Below are 17055 nucleotides of genomic sequence, written 5' to 3' on the forward strand. Positions count from 1 at the left end.
AAAAGCATGGTAATTTCCCTTTGCTCCTTGTTTTGAAAGAAGAAAGACCCCAAGCTGATTTATCAAGATGCATCCTAGTACATAAAGGATCACAGTTGTTAGGATTGTCTCCAGCCCTAGGATACAGGAGACTACTTCACAGGAGACAAAGACTGGCTGTTCATTTGCATTTGCTATTTTGATTATAGAGGAAGCATCTGGTTTGCTTTCTGCTGAGTTACTTTGTGGTTGTCTGTTCTCACGCATGCTGTTGAGAAGTTGTTCTGCCCTTGTCTTCCACAAAGACAACAAAAACTTATAGAATTTCTTTGGGCTAAGCTTGGTCTGTGTGGGTAGTAAATAGTGACTTAAAGCAACAGAAGCATGTGCCAAACTTTTTGGAAAGGGCAGCTCTGAATTAGCTTTCTTCTGCAGGGCAGAATTTTGCAAGTGGATAAGGAAGCCTCTAGTATTTCATTTAGAGATGGTGCAATAAATCACTGGTATTAATCGGTTTATGTATTTCACATTTTAAAAGCCGTATACCTAGGTATGTTCTCAGCTGACAGAGAAGAGCTGCCAGTGAAAACCTAGCATATTTATCAACACCTCATTCAGCTTCATTTTTCTACCCCCTTGGTACTCATATAAGCACAGCTATGTAGGATCTTTTACTCTGATATGAATACCAAATGCACCTTTATTTTTCTCCCCCAAGCATACATGCAGGGTTATGTTCTTTTACTGTGGGCCTTTTGGGAAGAATGTTGCCTTACCAATGGGTAACACTGCTGTTGCTCCTGACTTTGCCAATGTCTCTCTGTGTCAGTTGTATATAACTCCCTTATAAAGTACCACAGTTTACTGATGCCAAAACTGCTATTAGAGGACTCTGTCTGCTGCATGGGAATGCTGTGAAGCATGTTAAATATCCCTGTTGTGAAACAAAAACAGATCTGAAGATTCTTAGCCTACAGGTATAAATACGAATTCAATCTGCTATTATTTTTTATAATGTTCTGTATGTTCCTGCTCAATGCTTCTCATTGGCACAATGTCTCATATCTTGCAGGAGTTTTGCTTGCTACTTTATTCAGGTATTATGCAAGGCTATCACAAGAATTGATCTTTGATACTGCTGCCTAAGTCCCTCTAAGAAAAATTGAATTATAGCTAAACTGAAATACTGCGATATATTAAAATATGTAACATATGAAATCTATTTCTCATGTTTCCTCCCTATGTTTTTGTACCTTTGTTCCACTCTTTTTTCTTTTCCCTTTTCTTTTTCTTTTTCCTTTTTCTTTTTTATTTTTTTTGAAGGGACCACTTGTACTCAAGCCTTTGAGAAAGATCCTAACATTTGAATGAGCCACTGCCAGGCAACATAAATATATTTCCCTGACTATCTTCAGCAGACAGTTCAGTCAGAGTGCTCTTTTCTTTAAACTCCAGATGATGCTTTTTGTACCTTGTTTACCAGTGGGCTTTCTGAGAGATTTTGGTAAAACTCCATCATTGCAGTCTGATTAATTCAGATCTGCTCTTCTTCAGCTGACAGTGAATAATTATTACCAGCTTTCCTAGGAGATATTTTATTTACTAGTAGTGTTGTGGAGTATCTTTTAAGTGCTGATGTTAAGTAGGTGGGAGATAATGGTATTAGCTTGTCAGTAACTTCTCTGAAATCATTCAATATTGGGATGTCAGAAGTATCTTGGTGCTTTCCTAGATATTTCAGTATAATTGTGATGAGAAGATTTCTGTTTTATAAACAAACTGCCTGTGGGACACTGTGTCTCTCAGCTTCAGATTCTTTAAACAGATTGAGAATAACTAATGTTTATAGGGGTAGGACTATATTTAACTGTGTTTGTAGAAGCTTATAAGCATATATTAGCTGTAGTATAGAATAGCTTCAGCCCCCCCAAACATTCTGGATATCATCAGATGTGGGCAACATCATTTTAGTAGCACATATTTGCTACCTCATGGCTCGTACACCAAACATAGTTCTTCTGCCTCTGGCGATAGGAGCCTTCAGCCTGGAAAGGTCTTCTATATATCAATAAACTTGTGTCTTGAAGGTCATATTTGAGATAGTAGGGTGATACTAGTCGTAAAACAATATCCAAGGCTATGTCTGAACTGTGGCTCCATTTCTTGACCCAAGCTAAATGTTTTATTTTCATCCATGAGGAATCTGTCAAATATACATTCCAGACCAGGTGACAGAGAAAAGAAAAAAACAATAAATAATATTTTCTCTGTAAATGAGAAAGAAGATGAAAACTACCACAATTTAATGGTTGGAAAAAAAAAAAAGAAAAAAGATCAAATTATAATTCCAGATGAAACTTGCTGAATTTTAAGTTACATATATTTTTTCTAATCTTTAATTCCTGCTATTGTACTTATTAGAAGATATTACTGTGATATTTTTAAGTAATGGAATTCCATTCAACCTTCCAGTCCTGACAAAGGATGACAAATAGGATTTATAGGTCCAGTTAGTTTGGATGAACTTGTACAACGTTCCAAAACTTTTCCAGATGTTTCCATCAGAGTTATGTGAATAATTAATATCTTTGTTTCCTGACAGTACCAAACAATAAAAAAGAATCATTTTAACTTAATAAAAAATTACGTCTTTATCTTTTTGCTAAACAGTAACTGTTCCAGGTAAAATGAAACATTTCAGGTAAAATAAATACATTTAATTAATATTTTGAATATTTTAGTCACTGGCTTAAAATGAAAATGAGAATTTTGGAAAAAAAGGCCTTAGATTTCATAGAAGTTTAGGTACCTTTCACAATGTTGAGTAGGAATAGGTGCATGGTGGAGTGCTGAAAACTAAGATAGCTGAGACGGATGCTATGTGTTCCCTGCTAGATCCCACCCTGTTTTTACTTGTTTATTTTTATTTCATAAAAGTTGACAAGTTCTCCAGAGTGTATTAAGCTTGTCAACCCGTCACTTACAAATGTAAATATTCTGTCAGAGTGCTTCCAACAAGTTCCAGCTTCAGTGTGTGCCTCAGCAGTTTGGGTTGGTTGAGGACAAGGTGGTGGTTCTCCAAGAGCAATGTTTGTGTTCACACCTCAGGCTGGTCCATACAACGAGTTTCCTTAGGTTGCCTGAGGCTTAGCAGATTCTGAAATGTTGCTTGAATTTATCATCTGTTGAAGGAGAGCGTGCAAAAAGGGGTTTTCAGTGAATGATGTGTTTTCTGGGAACATGCTCCTTGCTAACTTATTAGGTTTCCCTGGACAACAAAATGAATATAAATGGCCAGCTGCATTCCAGAGTCTTGATTTCCCTGCAATGTATTCTTTTGCTCTGTCATAGGGTGACACTCCCACACAGCTGCTAAAATGCTTTTGTTGTTGTAGTGGTTAAAGGAAATTGCTGCAATTAATTTTGCTGTCTTTCTTCTCTTTGATGTGTCATTACAGTTTCTTGGATAATTTTTCAGAGATTGGTTTCTGTTCAAAACCAGTCATGGAGGGGTGAATGTTATAGGAGGGGAAAACATTTTAGCATACACATTTATATATGTGTATGTTTCTGTTTTGGTATAGGTACAACAACATAATGAACATGAAGGAATACATATACATACTTTTTTTTTTTCTGTTACTCACAAGTGCATTAGGGAAAAGTAGGACTTCTCCAAAAGCGAACAACCTGAAGAAATAAAATGGATGCAGGTGCCTTAGTCAAGCTAGTTTTATTTCCTAATGACTATAAAGAATGACCAGACCATGAACTCTGAGGTTATGCTCCATTTCTTGGGTACAGCACATTATGTTCTGAGCAGTTTCTATTTGTGGTCTTGAAGCAGTTTTAATCTTCAAGTTCAGTATAGACCTGACAGTTTTCTTCTTCTTTTCCTTGGGCTGCAAAATAGTCTGCTTTTCTGCTAGCTCCAGATGCTGCTGAAATGAATGTTAATCGGTTCAGTGGTAAGTACCCTAGATCCTAGGATGAAATAGACTAAGGAGCAGAAAATTTGGTGTTTTGTTCACTGGATTTTATGAATGAAGGAAGAAAGAGGAGAGCCCTCCCAGTTTCATCACCTGAAAGTTGTAGTCAAAAAGGTCTTCAGTTCAAAAATGACATTTATCAAGATTCCAACCATGGATGGAGATGGAAATTAAAATGGTGAAAATATAATTGACAAAGAGTTAAAAAAAAAAAGTATAAAATAAAATCAGGATTTTAGGCATATTAAGAAACAGGTAAATTATAAGGTTAGTAATCATTAATTTCAGCTTCTAGTTACTTCAATAAATAAATAATACTAGTTTAGGAGAGTAGCTGATGATGATCACTGTTTGTGTTACCTTGAAAAGATAATTTTATCTCTTTTCCAAAATGTTCTCGAATGTGTAATGACAGCCTTCAGGTCCTTTGTGTACCTTTTCTAACCAATATAACAAGAAGCATAAAAAATGGAACAAAGGAGATATTTTATACCCTAGCATTTGTGGGGAAACTGAGGTGTGAAGAAGTTATAATGAGCTGTCTGTGGTAGAGGAGGTCTCCAGATTCACTTTAACCAAGTTTCATTCACTTGCCACCTCAACCCTGCTACCCAGCCATTAGCATGTGCAGCATGCCTGCATTGCCTTTGTCTGGCCTGAGGTTTTTCATGGACTTTTTCATGAGCCTGGGCTGCAGCAAATACCACTAGCAAACTGGCAAGTATTGCAGGCTGATCTTTGTTTCTCAAACATCTCCCCTGATAACTGTGCATTGAAGCATGCATTTGAAACCTCACAGGGTCATGCTGTGGTCACTTACAGTGCTGTGAAAGAGTCCACTTCAGTCTGCTTCCTTTCGTCCCCATCCAGTGACTATACATTTTCTTAGAAACTTGATGAGTAATTGCTTCAGAAAAGCTTTTGCTCAAACGATTGTTCTTGGCAGTCAAAAAACACATCACTTATTTATATTTGATTTAGTTTCTGATTGGAGCACAAACACGTACTTTAGTAAAAAGGTCTGAATTCAGCTAAGCATGCAAAAAAAATCTGAGTCATGCTGGATATGACCTCAAATCTTGGAGCAGGTTTATAACAAGGGTTCATCCAAGGTGGTTGGTGTTCCCTGACTGCCCATTGCATGTCTTTCATCGCTCCTCCTTGTGGGGTTATTTCATCTGTTGGATGAATAGTTAAACCAACAGCACAGACCAGAAGAGCAGCAGCCTGGTGGGGAGGGGCAGGAAGAAGAATGAGGTGGAGAGGACAGCTTGTATTTATGAGCATGTCTTTTGTGTTCATAAAAGTCAGACAGGAATGTGTAGCCAGCATCACAAATGATTTTAGCTGGATCTGCTTTTGGAGCAAAACATTTTGCATAGTACTGACCTCTTAAAAAGTATAACAAATTCAAAAAATAAATAAAAACAAAAACAAAAACATCATGCACAAAAAAATCCACAAACCTACTTGCAACTGTTCTAAATATTGATATAAATTTAGAGTGATAGAATTAACTGTTGTAGAGGGAAAAAAAAAAAAGGTTTATTACTTCATACTGCATGTTTTAGTCAGCAGCTAATACATTTGATGTAGCATCCTACCTCAACAGTGTAGGAAAAGTTTCAGAGAACATCCTTGAAATGAAAAGCCTTCCCATGAAGTTGATTGTTCCTACACTTAAAATCTTTGGGAGCAGCTTATGTTCTCCCTTTTTCAATATGTAGACAATATCCTGCACACTTTATTTGCAAGCCTGAACTCCCTGAGAGAAAGAACAGCTCTCAGTGATAAAGGAGCCCTAAAGTAGCATCTTATTTTTGTCAAAGGGTAGCCTGAGTCTTGGATGTTCAGATTACAGTCCAGGGATAAATGATAGTTAAAATGCTTTAATGCATGAGCATGGTAGCGTTGTAGGAAATTGTCTTGTAATAATTAACATAATTTTTTTTGCTCTTTTGAATTGCTTGGTGTTTGTATAGAAAATATATGCATGTATCCCTCCTTACTTTGTAAAGACAACATGATAAGCTTTCTCTAGCAAACTGCCAGGCAGCCTTCACCAGCAACAATTATTATTGTTGGTTTTATTATTATTATTTTAATGACTTTTGAAACTACTTGTATAAATGAGGAAGAAAGTTTAGGTCTAGGAAGTTCTAGTATAGGCAGTTACCTTGCCTAGCCCATTGAGTATGTTAAAATCTAAGAAAGAATTCGTGCTTTTTTAGTGTACTGCATGCAGGTCTTTGCCTCACAATCTAAACAGTTTTTCTCCAACTCTGATTTTTTAAGGCTTTATTTCCTTTATCACTTTGAGAAAAGTTCAGTTGCCGGTTTTTTTCTTTTTCCTGATTTGCAAGAAAGAGAGCTTGCACTTGAGTTCAAGGAGGCTTCTCCATCCTAAAGATTTTGTGGCTGAAAAGATTAGAGAGTGTGCTAAGAGCCTGCCACACCTCCGTCCTAATCCTGCCGCCTCCTGGATGAGGCACTTAACCTCTCTGTGTTCTGTCTATAAAATACATTTAATAATACTTAATGGCTTTACTGCCCTTTGAAAATGTAAAGTGCTATGTGAGTGCTGATTACTTTTATTGTGTTTCCTGATGGAAGGCCTCAACATATTTGTGTTAACTGGTGGTGCTAATGCACTTTCTGGAATAATCTTATTTATCAAAGTGAAACAGTTGCAAAATAAAAACTTTATTAGTCAAGGCAGACATGGTGACACATGCAAGGAAAGTTGGGAAATTTAAGCACTTAGCTTCACTGGCTATGTCTGTGCTGCATTTCAACCACAGTCTGGAGCTGCATTTCAACACAACTTGTCTTCTCTCCAAACTGCATCCATGCAAGGGAGATCCTAGTGAGGGAGAAATCTCCGTATTTTGCTTTGGAGCTTTGGAGCCATGGCCTGACCACCAGCTTGGGACAGATTTTTCCAGACAATCAAACCTTGAAGAGCAATTTAGTTGAGGCTGCTGTGCATTGAGAATTCACTGTCCCCAAAACCAATGAGAGCACTTCCATTCTTGGAGCTGGCTCCTAGGCTGGGCATCTGCATGCTGCAGCTGGGCCAGCACCAAGTGCATCTCCCCAGGAGCAATGCCAGCCATCTTAGTGCTGTCCTGTGGACCTCTGACATTTTTCTCAGGCAAGACAGCAGTATTTCACAAAAACGTGGCAGGTGTATGTCAGGTGATGAGAATGTATGCCGGACCAGTGGCAATTATCTGTCATTTACCAGTAAAGTGTTTTCATGGACCTAAATCCAGACTGTGGTACAAAGTATTGGCTTTGAATAGATTAGCTTCCACTCGGATGCTTCTCCACTAGCTTGCTTTGGCATAGGAAATTTGATGTAGGACAGTATTTATTAGATCTGGGGTACGCAGGGAACATTTGTGTTGTAGTTCGGACTGGTATGTACCTGAGGAAGGTAGAAGAGATTCCTGTCCTGAATGGGGCATTAGCTATTTGGACCAGGAATGGCCTCAAGAACCTTTTAGTCTCCTCATCCTGAAAAGATATGGACTGGGCAGGCCTGAAAAAATATGCACTTTTGTGCAAACAGAAGGTATTGACTGAAGTGATAATAACTTTACACATTCCTGCAAAATGGTTGAAATGGTTCTCCTTCAACTGAGAAATGCATTTTTGAATTGCCATGGTGAAGCTTTTAGGTGGAAGCAGATTGACCAGCTTCTACAAATGGGATCTGAAATAAAAGTGACAAAACTGACCCCTGCAACATCCCTAACTCAGGTTACGTTTATGGCTGTAAATTGTAATTGTTATAATACAGAAAGAGGTTTAGAGCTGTTAGTGTTTAAAATGGCAAATGCAAAGTCATTTTTTTTAAAATGAATTAACGGTAATTAACAGCAGATGGTCTTTTCTCTGATCTCATCTCTTCATTTCTGATAGACTTTTTAGGTTTAGAGGAGACAATTTATAAGTTTAGAGTGGTATTCTAATCTATTATAGTTATACAGGCAGTGAAAGTACAGAATTCTGAAAGAGTTGACAAAGTGTGCCATTTGCTTGGTGTTTGCCTTTCAGACTTTTCTCTCAGGAACTTAGAAAATTACAACTATTTTTTCCTGAGCCCATTTACAGAAAATAAAGTAATGTCCCTTTAGAAGAATGTATCAATCATACTATTTATTTTGTTACCAAAACATTTGTATCCAAAATGTTGAATTTTAGAACTTTTTGGTCTTCACTCGTCAAAACACAGCTTGATTTAAAACACTGGAGTTGTGTAAACAATTAAGACAATATGACCATGCTATCCATTAAATGCCATCCATTAAATGCCCTAAGGAGGGAGAGCTTAATAAAAGTTGGTCATAATTTTGATCTGAAGAGCTGTGTAATGAGGTAGAAATAAGCAGCATTACAGAAATATCCCTGTGAATACTGAGACTCATGGAAAATAGTGTTTATGATTCTCTGACTCACTTCTTGAACTCTTTGCCCTGTTGTTGTGTATTGGCAAGGCTATAGTCAGGGTGAAAACTTCAGTCACTTCTCAGCTGGACTAAGAGATTTCCTGGCTCTGCCTTAAAGGCTGAAGAATCTGAGCGATCCATGCAAGTTCAGACCAAAATGTCATTTTAAGTGTTAGATAAATGCAGAGATGTGGTCTCACCTCTCTGCTTGGAAAGTCTTGGCACTGGCCCACTGGCACTACAGCAAGCATAAATTTCTCATCTTGATCAAACGATCATGGCGGAGCTATTGATCCTTTAGTGCCCTTTAGGTTAGGAGAAACAGGTGTTGTTTTGCCTTTTTCTGTCTGTTTCCTGAAAGCAGAATTTGCTGTTGGCATTATTTTTCTCTGTTTATCTACATAGATATTTTGTTCATATAAACCATATTTTTTTTTTTTGAGTGGTTGCTAGCTCTCAGGTAGCAGCACTCACCACTACTTTCCTGCTGTCTTTGCTAACCTAATTTATGTTTCTTCCAAATGTGCCCGATTACATGCCAGTTGCATAGCTAAAATACTGTGTTAAGATGAAAATAACAGCTTTCTCCTGTAGTTACTACTTTTCAAAACACTGCAATAAGATAGAAGAAAAGAATGCTTTATATATGCAGATATATGATGTGGTGTAAGAATATTCTGCCTTCTCAGGACATTTTTGTAAAGAATACCATTTTGTATTTTTTACTATAGAAGAGATTATAAAAATTCTCTTTACTACCAAGGTAAAGACTTTCCAGGCAAGAGAACAGGACGTTTAGAAATGACATAACCTTTGCAGTCCAACAGGTTCAGCATATTTATAATTTATCTGGAAAAAAGGGATGAATAGCAGTGTTAAAAATTACAGGTAATATTAAGTTGGCTACGGTGATAAAGACAAGAGCCAGTGAAAAACTGTGCAGTCCTAGTCTCACTGTCTCCAAAAGAATATAGTTGAACTGAAAAATGCTCAGAGGACAGTGATGAATGAGGATAATTTTAATGTAAGGAATTGCTTGAATATACATAAACTCTTTGAAAAAGAGAAGATTGGCAGTGAGATGATGACCTAGGGAATGATGGTATATTTCATTAAAATAACTAGATGTATCAAATCAAAGTTAGTGATTTTTATTTTTATTGTATTTTTATTTATTTATTTATTTGAGTAGATTATGATTTTCACAGTGTTAACCTAGGGTGTGAAACTTTTTACCAAAGAGCATTACTGCCAGAGTATATAAAAAATCTGAAGTGGATTAAAAGTCTACATAGGTTCAAAAAGCAACTGAACAAACTTGAGGAAAAAACAGTTGAGGGACATTACGTACAAAAAGACCATCTTTGGCTCAGGAAGTCCTTGAGTCACATACCACTGGAGCCTGAGAAAGCATCTCTAGAAGCATGACTTTATGTTTTTCCTGCTGTATGTTCTGCATCTGGTATCAATTGCTGTTGTAAATTGGATACTTTGCTAGATGGACCTTTGGTATTTCTTTTAAAGCTTTTTACTGCTTTTGTTTTACTTTCTTACAGAACACTTGGAGGCAGAGTCATTCTTTATAGCACAATTTTGTTTATAATCTTGCAAAAATTGCTTGAAATTTATATTTTAGGTACTCATGGTAATTAAGACATGGTATAAACATGTAAGTAGGATTACGGATAGATCAGATGAAAAAAGAAGATTGCTTTATCATTTGTTGTGGGAAGAGGAATAGTCTGGACACTGCATAATTGTGTGTTGAGTCATAGCAGAAGCTGTGAAACGCCAATAATTTAAAAATCCCCAAATATTAATAAGTACCCAGTGGAGGATTTATTGTTGTAGGGGTAAATCTGCAATCACTGGGTATCTGAGAATGTTAATTATTAGGGAAATTCTTTCTGACTAAATCGGATGCTACTTACTATGTCAAAAATAATTAAGACTAATAATGAATTTATTGGTTTCAAAATATTGGACTGGTAAAATTTGACATATATATATTGTTGGCATTTGATCCAGAGGGCTGCAGGGTTCACAATATACATTACAGTAGCAATAAATGAAAACCATCAGAGCTTTACGTTGCTCCCTACTGCAAACCTCTTCTCTGTTGTTTTCAAGAGTAGGTTTTTTATGTTGTTTTTGTTGTTCTCTCTCTCTCTTTTTAAACCTAATTCTCATTCTAGCAATCCTTGTGTTCTTTCATGGTAACCTGTCCTTTGGACAATGACCAAAATTCCCACTTTCCAAAGAGATTTGCTCATACCGCTGGTACATGCTGATTTCCTTCCTTTTATTTTTTTTTTCCTTAATGGTAGACTGATATAGTTTATATTCCCAAGTCCAATTTCACCTCTAGAGACATGCTTACCAAAGTAGGGATTTTTATTGCTTTTCCTCCATAGACCTGCTGCCTCTTCCAGTACTGTCTGGAAGAGAGAGATTTGTATCATATTATCACCGATATGACATATAGTGTTGCTTTATATTAGCAAGTATAATCAGTTTAGTTCGAACATTACCATTTTTGTTTTGCACATAACCAATTTAATTGCCACCTACTCTTAGCTGAGTGCTCAGAACACCTTTCTGGCTTTTCAGAAGTTCATATTTCCATATTTATACACGAGTTCATGGAACAATTATTGTGTTCTGTTGGCAATCACTCAAAAATACCATTAATTTATCTGTGTATGAAACAGGGACATTCCAGACATGGCTTTTAATCTGTGTTTTGCTTCTGACAGACATATGATGTATGAATAGCTTAATGGCAGTCTAGACCTTAAGATTTTTGGCCACATAAGCATATTGATATGTGTCATAAGATCATTCAATTGGTCAGTCTGGTAGATGGAATCAGATGTAGGTTATATGGAATAAGCTGCAATTAATTTATCAACAGTGAAGTGAAGGTCTTTCTCTTTCCTTAAGGAACAATAACTGAACATTTGGAATTCAGAAATATTTTTTCTTTCAAAACTTTTCAGCATTAAAAGAACACTGATATTTGGGAATGCAGTGCACATCAACACATAATTTTAGTGAAATTAAAGTGCAGCTTGCTCTGAATGATGAATTGACTAAAGATTTATTCATCATTTAATTTAACCTCCTGTAACATTATTCTGAATTAACTTGCTTGAACAAGAATATGTCTTAAAAATAATAATTAAATCTTGATTAACATTTCAAATGACAGAAAATTCATGGAACCTTAGTATGTTGCTCAGATAATTACTTTTGTTAACAATGGCTTCTCGTTTTTAGTGTGACTTGGAGCAGGTTTAAGTTCCACTGTGGGCTTCTGTATGTTATACCATTACCATTTGTAATGTCGTTTTCCTTTTCTTTAGGTATTTACATTTTGCAGTCCTTTAACTCTTTAACCTATTTGGCTTAAAGGGAGAGTAACTAAATTGCTGTTTTTCCTCACTAGAGGGCATGTTTTTCAATGCTTTCATCATTTTGACCGTTATCATTCTGTCCAACTTCTCATCCTCCTTCAAGAGTGGCTACCAGATACATGTAGCATGGAGGTAATTTAACTTCCTAACTCCTTTTGAGTTTGCCTGGCTTTTTATAAAATTTATTGGTTTTATAGATGTAGTTTCCCACTGGAAGCTCAAACAGGGATGACCTCTATCATTTCCAGCTCCTCCCTAGAGCTCTGACCATTACGTCTTGTATATATCCCTAATGTTCTTGGTTTTAAATTTCTCTCTTTATACTTTTTGTTTATTTGTTTGTTTTATGATGAAGCTAGTGAGTGATCTAGATAGCTTACATTATTAACCCGTTTGTTATATTATTTACCACATGACATCATGTCAATTTAATTATGATTTCTGCTTTTTCCCATGTCATCATTAAAAAAATGCTCAAGATAAAGAAGTAAGCTGTATGGGGTTCCTCTAGAAACACATCATTTCAAATCAATTCTTTTTACCATTGCATACTGAGATGTGTCACTTAAAACACTTGAATTCAGTTTATCTGTTGCATACTTTTATGAAATTGAATGTTTTGTAAAAGCATATTTCATAAAAACTGTTATTTTTATCAAATAAATGTATAATATCATCTAAAAAGCCAACAAGTTAATTTGATAAGGTTTCTATGAATTAAAATTCTTGTGCATTATTATATTACAGACTTTTAAACTTTCAGTAATCAAGGCTTGTGTTAGCTGATTTATTATGGAACCCAGAACTGTAAGGCTGACAGGTCATTTAAGACTTTAAAATACAGACACATCATCAGTTTTATTTTTCATCCTAGTTTTCTGATGAAACTTCATTGAAATCAAAGTTAATATTCCAGGTAGCAAAAATGTTGTTCGTCAATCCTTTTAGGACTTTTTAATGCAAAATTTTCATATTTAGCTACTTTAAATGATTTTAGCATTGTAATGCTGTATTTTTCTTTCTCTCAAAGCAGATTAGCAAAACTACTGAGGTAATTTATTTTTTACTTTTTCTCTTTAGTTTTTGTGCAGATCACATAACCTCAGTGCAATCTGAAATTTTGTATGCAGGGCTAGGGAAAATTAGAGCTAATAAAAACCTAGTTCTTAAAAAGGCTTTGAGATTAGGTGTAGTAAAAACAAGACCAAGACAGTGCGGAGATCGAAGTGAAGTGAGGAAGGAGAACTATATCAGAAAAAGAGTGCCCTTGTACAAAGGGTGTTGTTATTCCTTATAGTTCTGTGCTTTGAAAAACACAGCCTCTTTTCAGCTTGGAAGATACATACTTTGTTTTCAATTTGTTTCTTTGACTACATTAAGTTGAAATACAAGAAGAAAGGACGTCTGTTCTGCATACTAAAGACAGGGCTGTGAATAGGTGTTTGAAGTTCTATGAGATTTGTTAGTTCCTGCTTGGGTTCTGCTATAGCACACAGTTATAATCTTTCCCAGCATATGTAGATATATTTCAATGACTGTTCATGTTATTCTTATGTTTTTCATATGTTTTGAAAAACTCTGGAAGAAAAAGACTTGTTAAAAGTTTTTTCTTGCATGTAGTTTGAATCTAGACTTGAGGTATGACTTGAACTTTACAGTGCTGCCAAACATTTTGGCATCCAAAATACTGTAGAATGAGCAGAGTTTTACAGTAAAGTGAATTACCACAGCTGCAACAAACTCAGTTTTTCTGCAAGTCAAAACAATCCACTGTAGAATAGTATGCAGCCATGTGAAATGATGGCAATATAACTGACTGATATGAACTGGCCACAAACTTCAAACACCACACAGGGAATTGTGCCCATGCATTGCTGTGGTTCTTTTCATTCACAGATAAAAACATTATATTGTGTGTAAGGCAATACTTAATAGGAAATATAGTGTTTATTGTTTGTTCTCCATATATAGACAACAGTTTCCTTCTGCCAGTTTCATTCTTAAGTGCTGTAATCAATGCTTTGTAGTTAATAATATTACTATTTTAAGTTTTAGCTCTATTGATTCAGGCTGTTTGGTGATGACTCAGGCAACTGCAATTCCGTCACTATGAAGTCTGAAACTCATCTTTACATTTCGAAATAAATGGAAAAATACAAGAAAAAAAAAGGACAACTTTATTATTATTTTTTTTTAAATACTTACCACCTTCATAAAAATAGCAGGTAATACTACTTTGGTCTAAATCCACTCCTAGTGGTTGATGAGTTTTATTTCAGAAATGTCAAAGCTGTTTATTTCTTTTTCTTTTTCTTTTTTATTTTTTGAATGCTTGTTTATGAATGGACTGATTAGCTCTCAGATGTTTTCATTAAAAATATTTATACCGCCAACTGTTCTGAAAAACATTATAATATTTTCTAAGTTTATTTGTGAACTCTATTTTGTTCCTTCTCTTTGTTATTGCAAAAATATATTTCATGGCACAACATCTAGCTTTAGAAATGTGTCTGTTATTTTTTTTCCCACTTTTTTTTTTTTCTCTCAATATAGTACTTGAGAATACGTAAGGTATTATTGCTTGAAATTGACTCAATATATACCTTTAGTGAGAATACAATACTAAAGCAAGCTCATTGCCATTTAATGGGCTGGTGAGGTAACCTATCCTGTAACTTGTATTCTGAAGAATAATATGAATCAATCACAACTGTAAAAAAAAAAAAAAAAAAAGAGATAAAAAATATGTTTCACACGTAGCACTGAGTAAAGGATAAAAAATATCAGTTTTGAGGGAACTTCTATACATTTCATTCTTAGCAAGCTTATATAACTAAAGAATCTTATCCTAGGATATAATTGTGTTATGCAATTTCCACTTCATGTATCTTTGGATTGAAAGTAATTTTCTTAAACAGTGAGATTCTCAAATAGAGAATGACATCATCTGTTCCATCAAATGAATGCATGAATGACCATTGTCATTATGCTTTCGTGTCTACCTTCATCATTATTCTTCATTTCCATATTTTAGCATTGCTATAAGCCACCTTGTCATTTTGCATTCCTTGTTTCTAGCACTGTTTAAATACAAAGAGAGGTCATCTCCTTCCTCCACCTCCTTCCTGGTGGTTTAATCCAATAGAAATACAAGCAAATGGCTCCATCAGTGAATTCTAGTTATGCTGTTATAAGCATTTGCTTACTGATTAATTTGAAATGTTGTATTAGGCCCTCTCCCATACTGCACTTCCAGAGTGATGAAAAGTTCACAAATCTGTAAAACAGCATTCCACAAGGAAGGGCGTTCAGCAGATTGCTGTCTGTTCTTGAAGTGTGTGCCTGGCTTCCCAGGCCAACAGCAACACATGGGGAAGAAGATGTTTGTGGTGGTTTTACCTTGCTAGGTAGCTGAACTCTACCACAACCGCTCTCTCATTCCCCCTCCTCAGAAGAGGAGGGGAAGAAGAAAAGGAAAGAAACAACTCACAAGTTGAGATGAGGATAATTTAATGAAAGGAAAATATAATTTTTAAGGGAAAATCATTATTAATTAAATAATAATACTAAAGGGAAAGGGGAAAAGGGAAAAACAAAAAACAAACAAAAAAAAAACACAAGCAAAGGCTGTGTGGAAGTGCAGAGGAAAGAAATTACTCTCTATTTCCCACAAACGAGCAATGCTAGACCACATCCTTGAGGCAGAGCCTCAACGCACGTAGCTGTTGTTCGGGAGGACAGACGTTTTCACAATGAGAGCCCACCGCTCTTCTCTTCTTCCTTTTTCCATATTTTATTGCTGAGTGTGACATTGTATGGTATGGAATATCCCTTTGGTTGGTTTAGGTCAGTTGCCCTGGTCATGTTCCTTCCTCCCCTCTTGCCCACCCCCAACCTGCAGGCTCTGGGGGAGTTGGAGGGAGTCCTGATGCTGTGCCGGTATTGCTCAGCAGTAGACACAACGCTGGTGTGATACCAGTGCTCTTCTAGCTACAAGTGCAGAGCACAACAATGTATGGGCTGCTGTAGGGAAAGTTTAATTCCATCCCAGCCAGACACAGTACAATGTTAACATGGCTCTTACACTGCTAGAAAGTGTTGAATGTTTTATAGGATAAAGACATAGCGAACCTGAAAATACACAAGTCTCAACCAGAAAATTCAAAAAGGAGAAATTTTTATTTGCTCTTTTTATTGCTTTTATTGCCTTTTCTTCTTGGTTATCCAGCTCCGATGCACTTTTTAACCCGTTTCTCTGAAAAATTTTGTTCCACTTACAAAACTGGAGTGTTTTTATTGTCTCCTATTTACTCTTTCAGGATTTGTGGATTTAACACTCCATGATCAGGTCCATCTACTGGAATGTGCCTGGTTAGAGATACTGATGATTGGCTTAGTCTGGCGCTCCATGGAACACCCAGGAAAGCTTTTATTTGCACCTAACCTATTACTGGACAGGTCAGTCTGAGTACTGCTGTTAATTATTTAAGTTAATTTGTTTCTACTGCAATCAGATTAATTTTTAGTTTGTAGTCATCTTGCTGATACTACAATTTGACAGTATGTCATGAATTAAGCAGGATTATCGTTGGTGGGACTGGAAAAGGAACTCTAAAATATCTAGAATTGCTCTGGTGAATGATGTTAGTAATTTGTTAGACAGAGAAAATATCTGAAAGTTACCTGCTGCTGGAAGTACTTTATTTCAAAAGCAGATGAAAATTCCAGTTATCATTTATACAGTTTGTTGCAAAGCTCAATTAAATTAAAATTAAATCTGGAACACTAATCACTTTAATCCAGATAATTATTTCTGCTTACCTAGAATCCTCCTAGCCAGTCTTAGTTAAAATTCGTTTATTCAGGCAGCCAGACATAACTTTGTAAGAAAATCCTGATGGATCTAAGTTGAAATCTTATTTATTTACACTGAAGTTTTTATTTTTCTTCTGAACACTGGAGTCAAGTTTGGAAAATGCACACCTGTTTGCTTCTCTAAGCCTTTCTATGTAGTCTTGCTGAGATGCTGTAGATGTTTCTATGTGAAAGAGAAAAATACGTTTCTCTGCCATACAACAATATCCTGGATTTTAGCTACCAGTCTTCATAAAATCAAAACAGGAATTCTAGCTATCTTAGTGCAAACTCAAGCTTCTCTCTCTCCTTTTTTTTTTTTTCTTTTCTTTTTCCAGTCATTAAAATATTTAGCCTTGAGAA

The 17055-nt window shown here is 35.8% G+C and overlaps 1 protein-coding gene across 9 annotated transcripts in view; it reads left to right on the top strand.

The window, feature by feature from the left end:
- ESR1 (estrogen receptor 1) overlaps positions 1-17055 on the top strand; it is a 188778-nt gene that overhangs the window by 145034 nt on the left and 26689 nt on the right. For 8 of the 9 annotated variants that reach the window (XM_080588001.1, XM_080588002.1, XM_080588000.1 and 5 more), the window contains exon 6: positions 16158-16296. The exons of the other annotated variant lie outside the window; for it this stretch is intronic. In XM_080588001.1, coding sequence (XP_080444127.1) covers positions 16158-16296 — 139 coding nt within the window. The remainder of the gene's footprint in view (positions 1-16157; positions 16297-17055) is intronic. 9 annotated transcript variants of the gene reach the window in all.

Source organism: Anser brachyrhynchus, assembly GCF_964034855.1.
Source record: "Anser brachyrhynchus genome assembly, chromosome: 3".
Lineage (NCBI taxonomy): Eukaryota > Metazoa > Chordata > Aves > Anseriformes > Anatidae > Anser > Anser brachyrhynchus.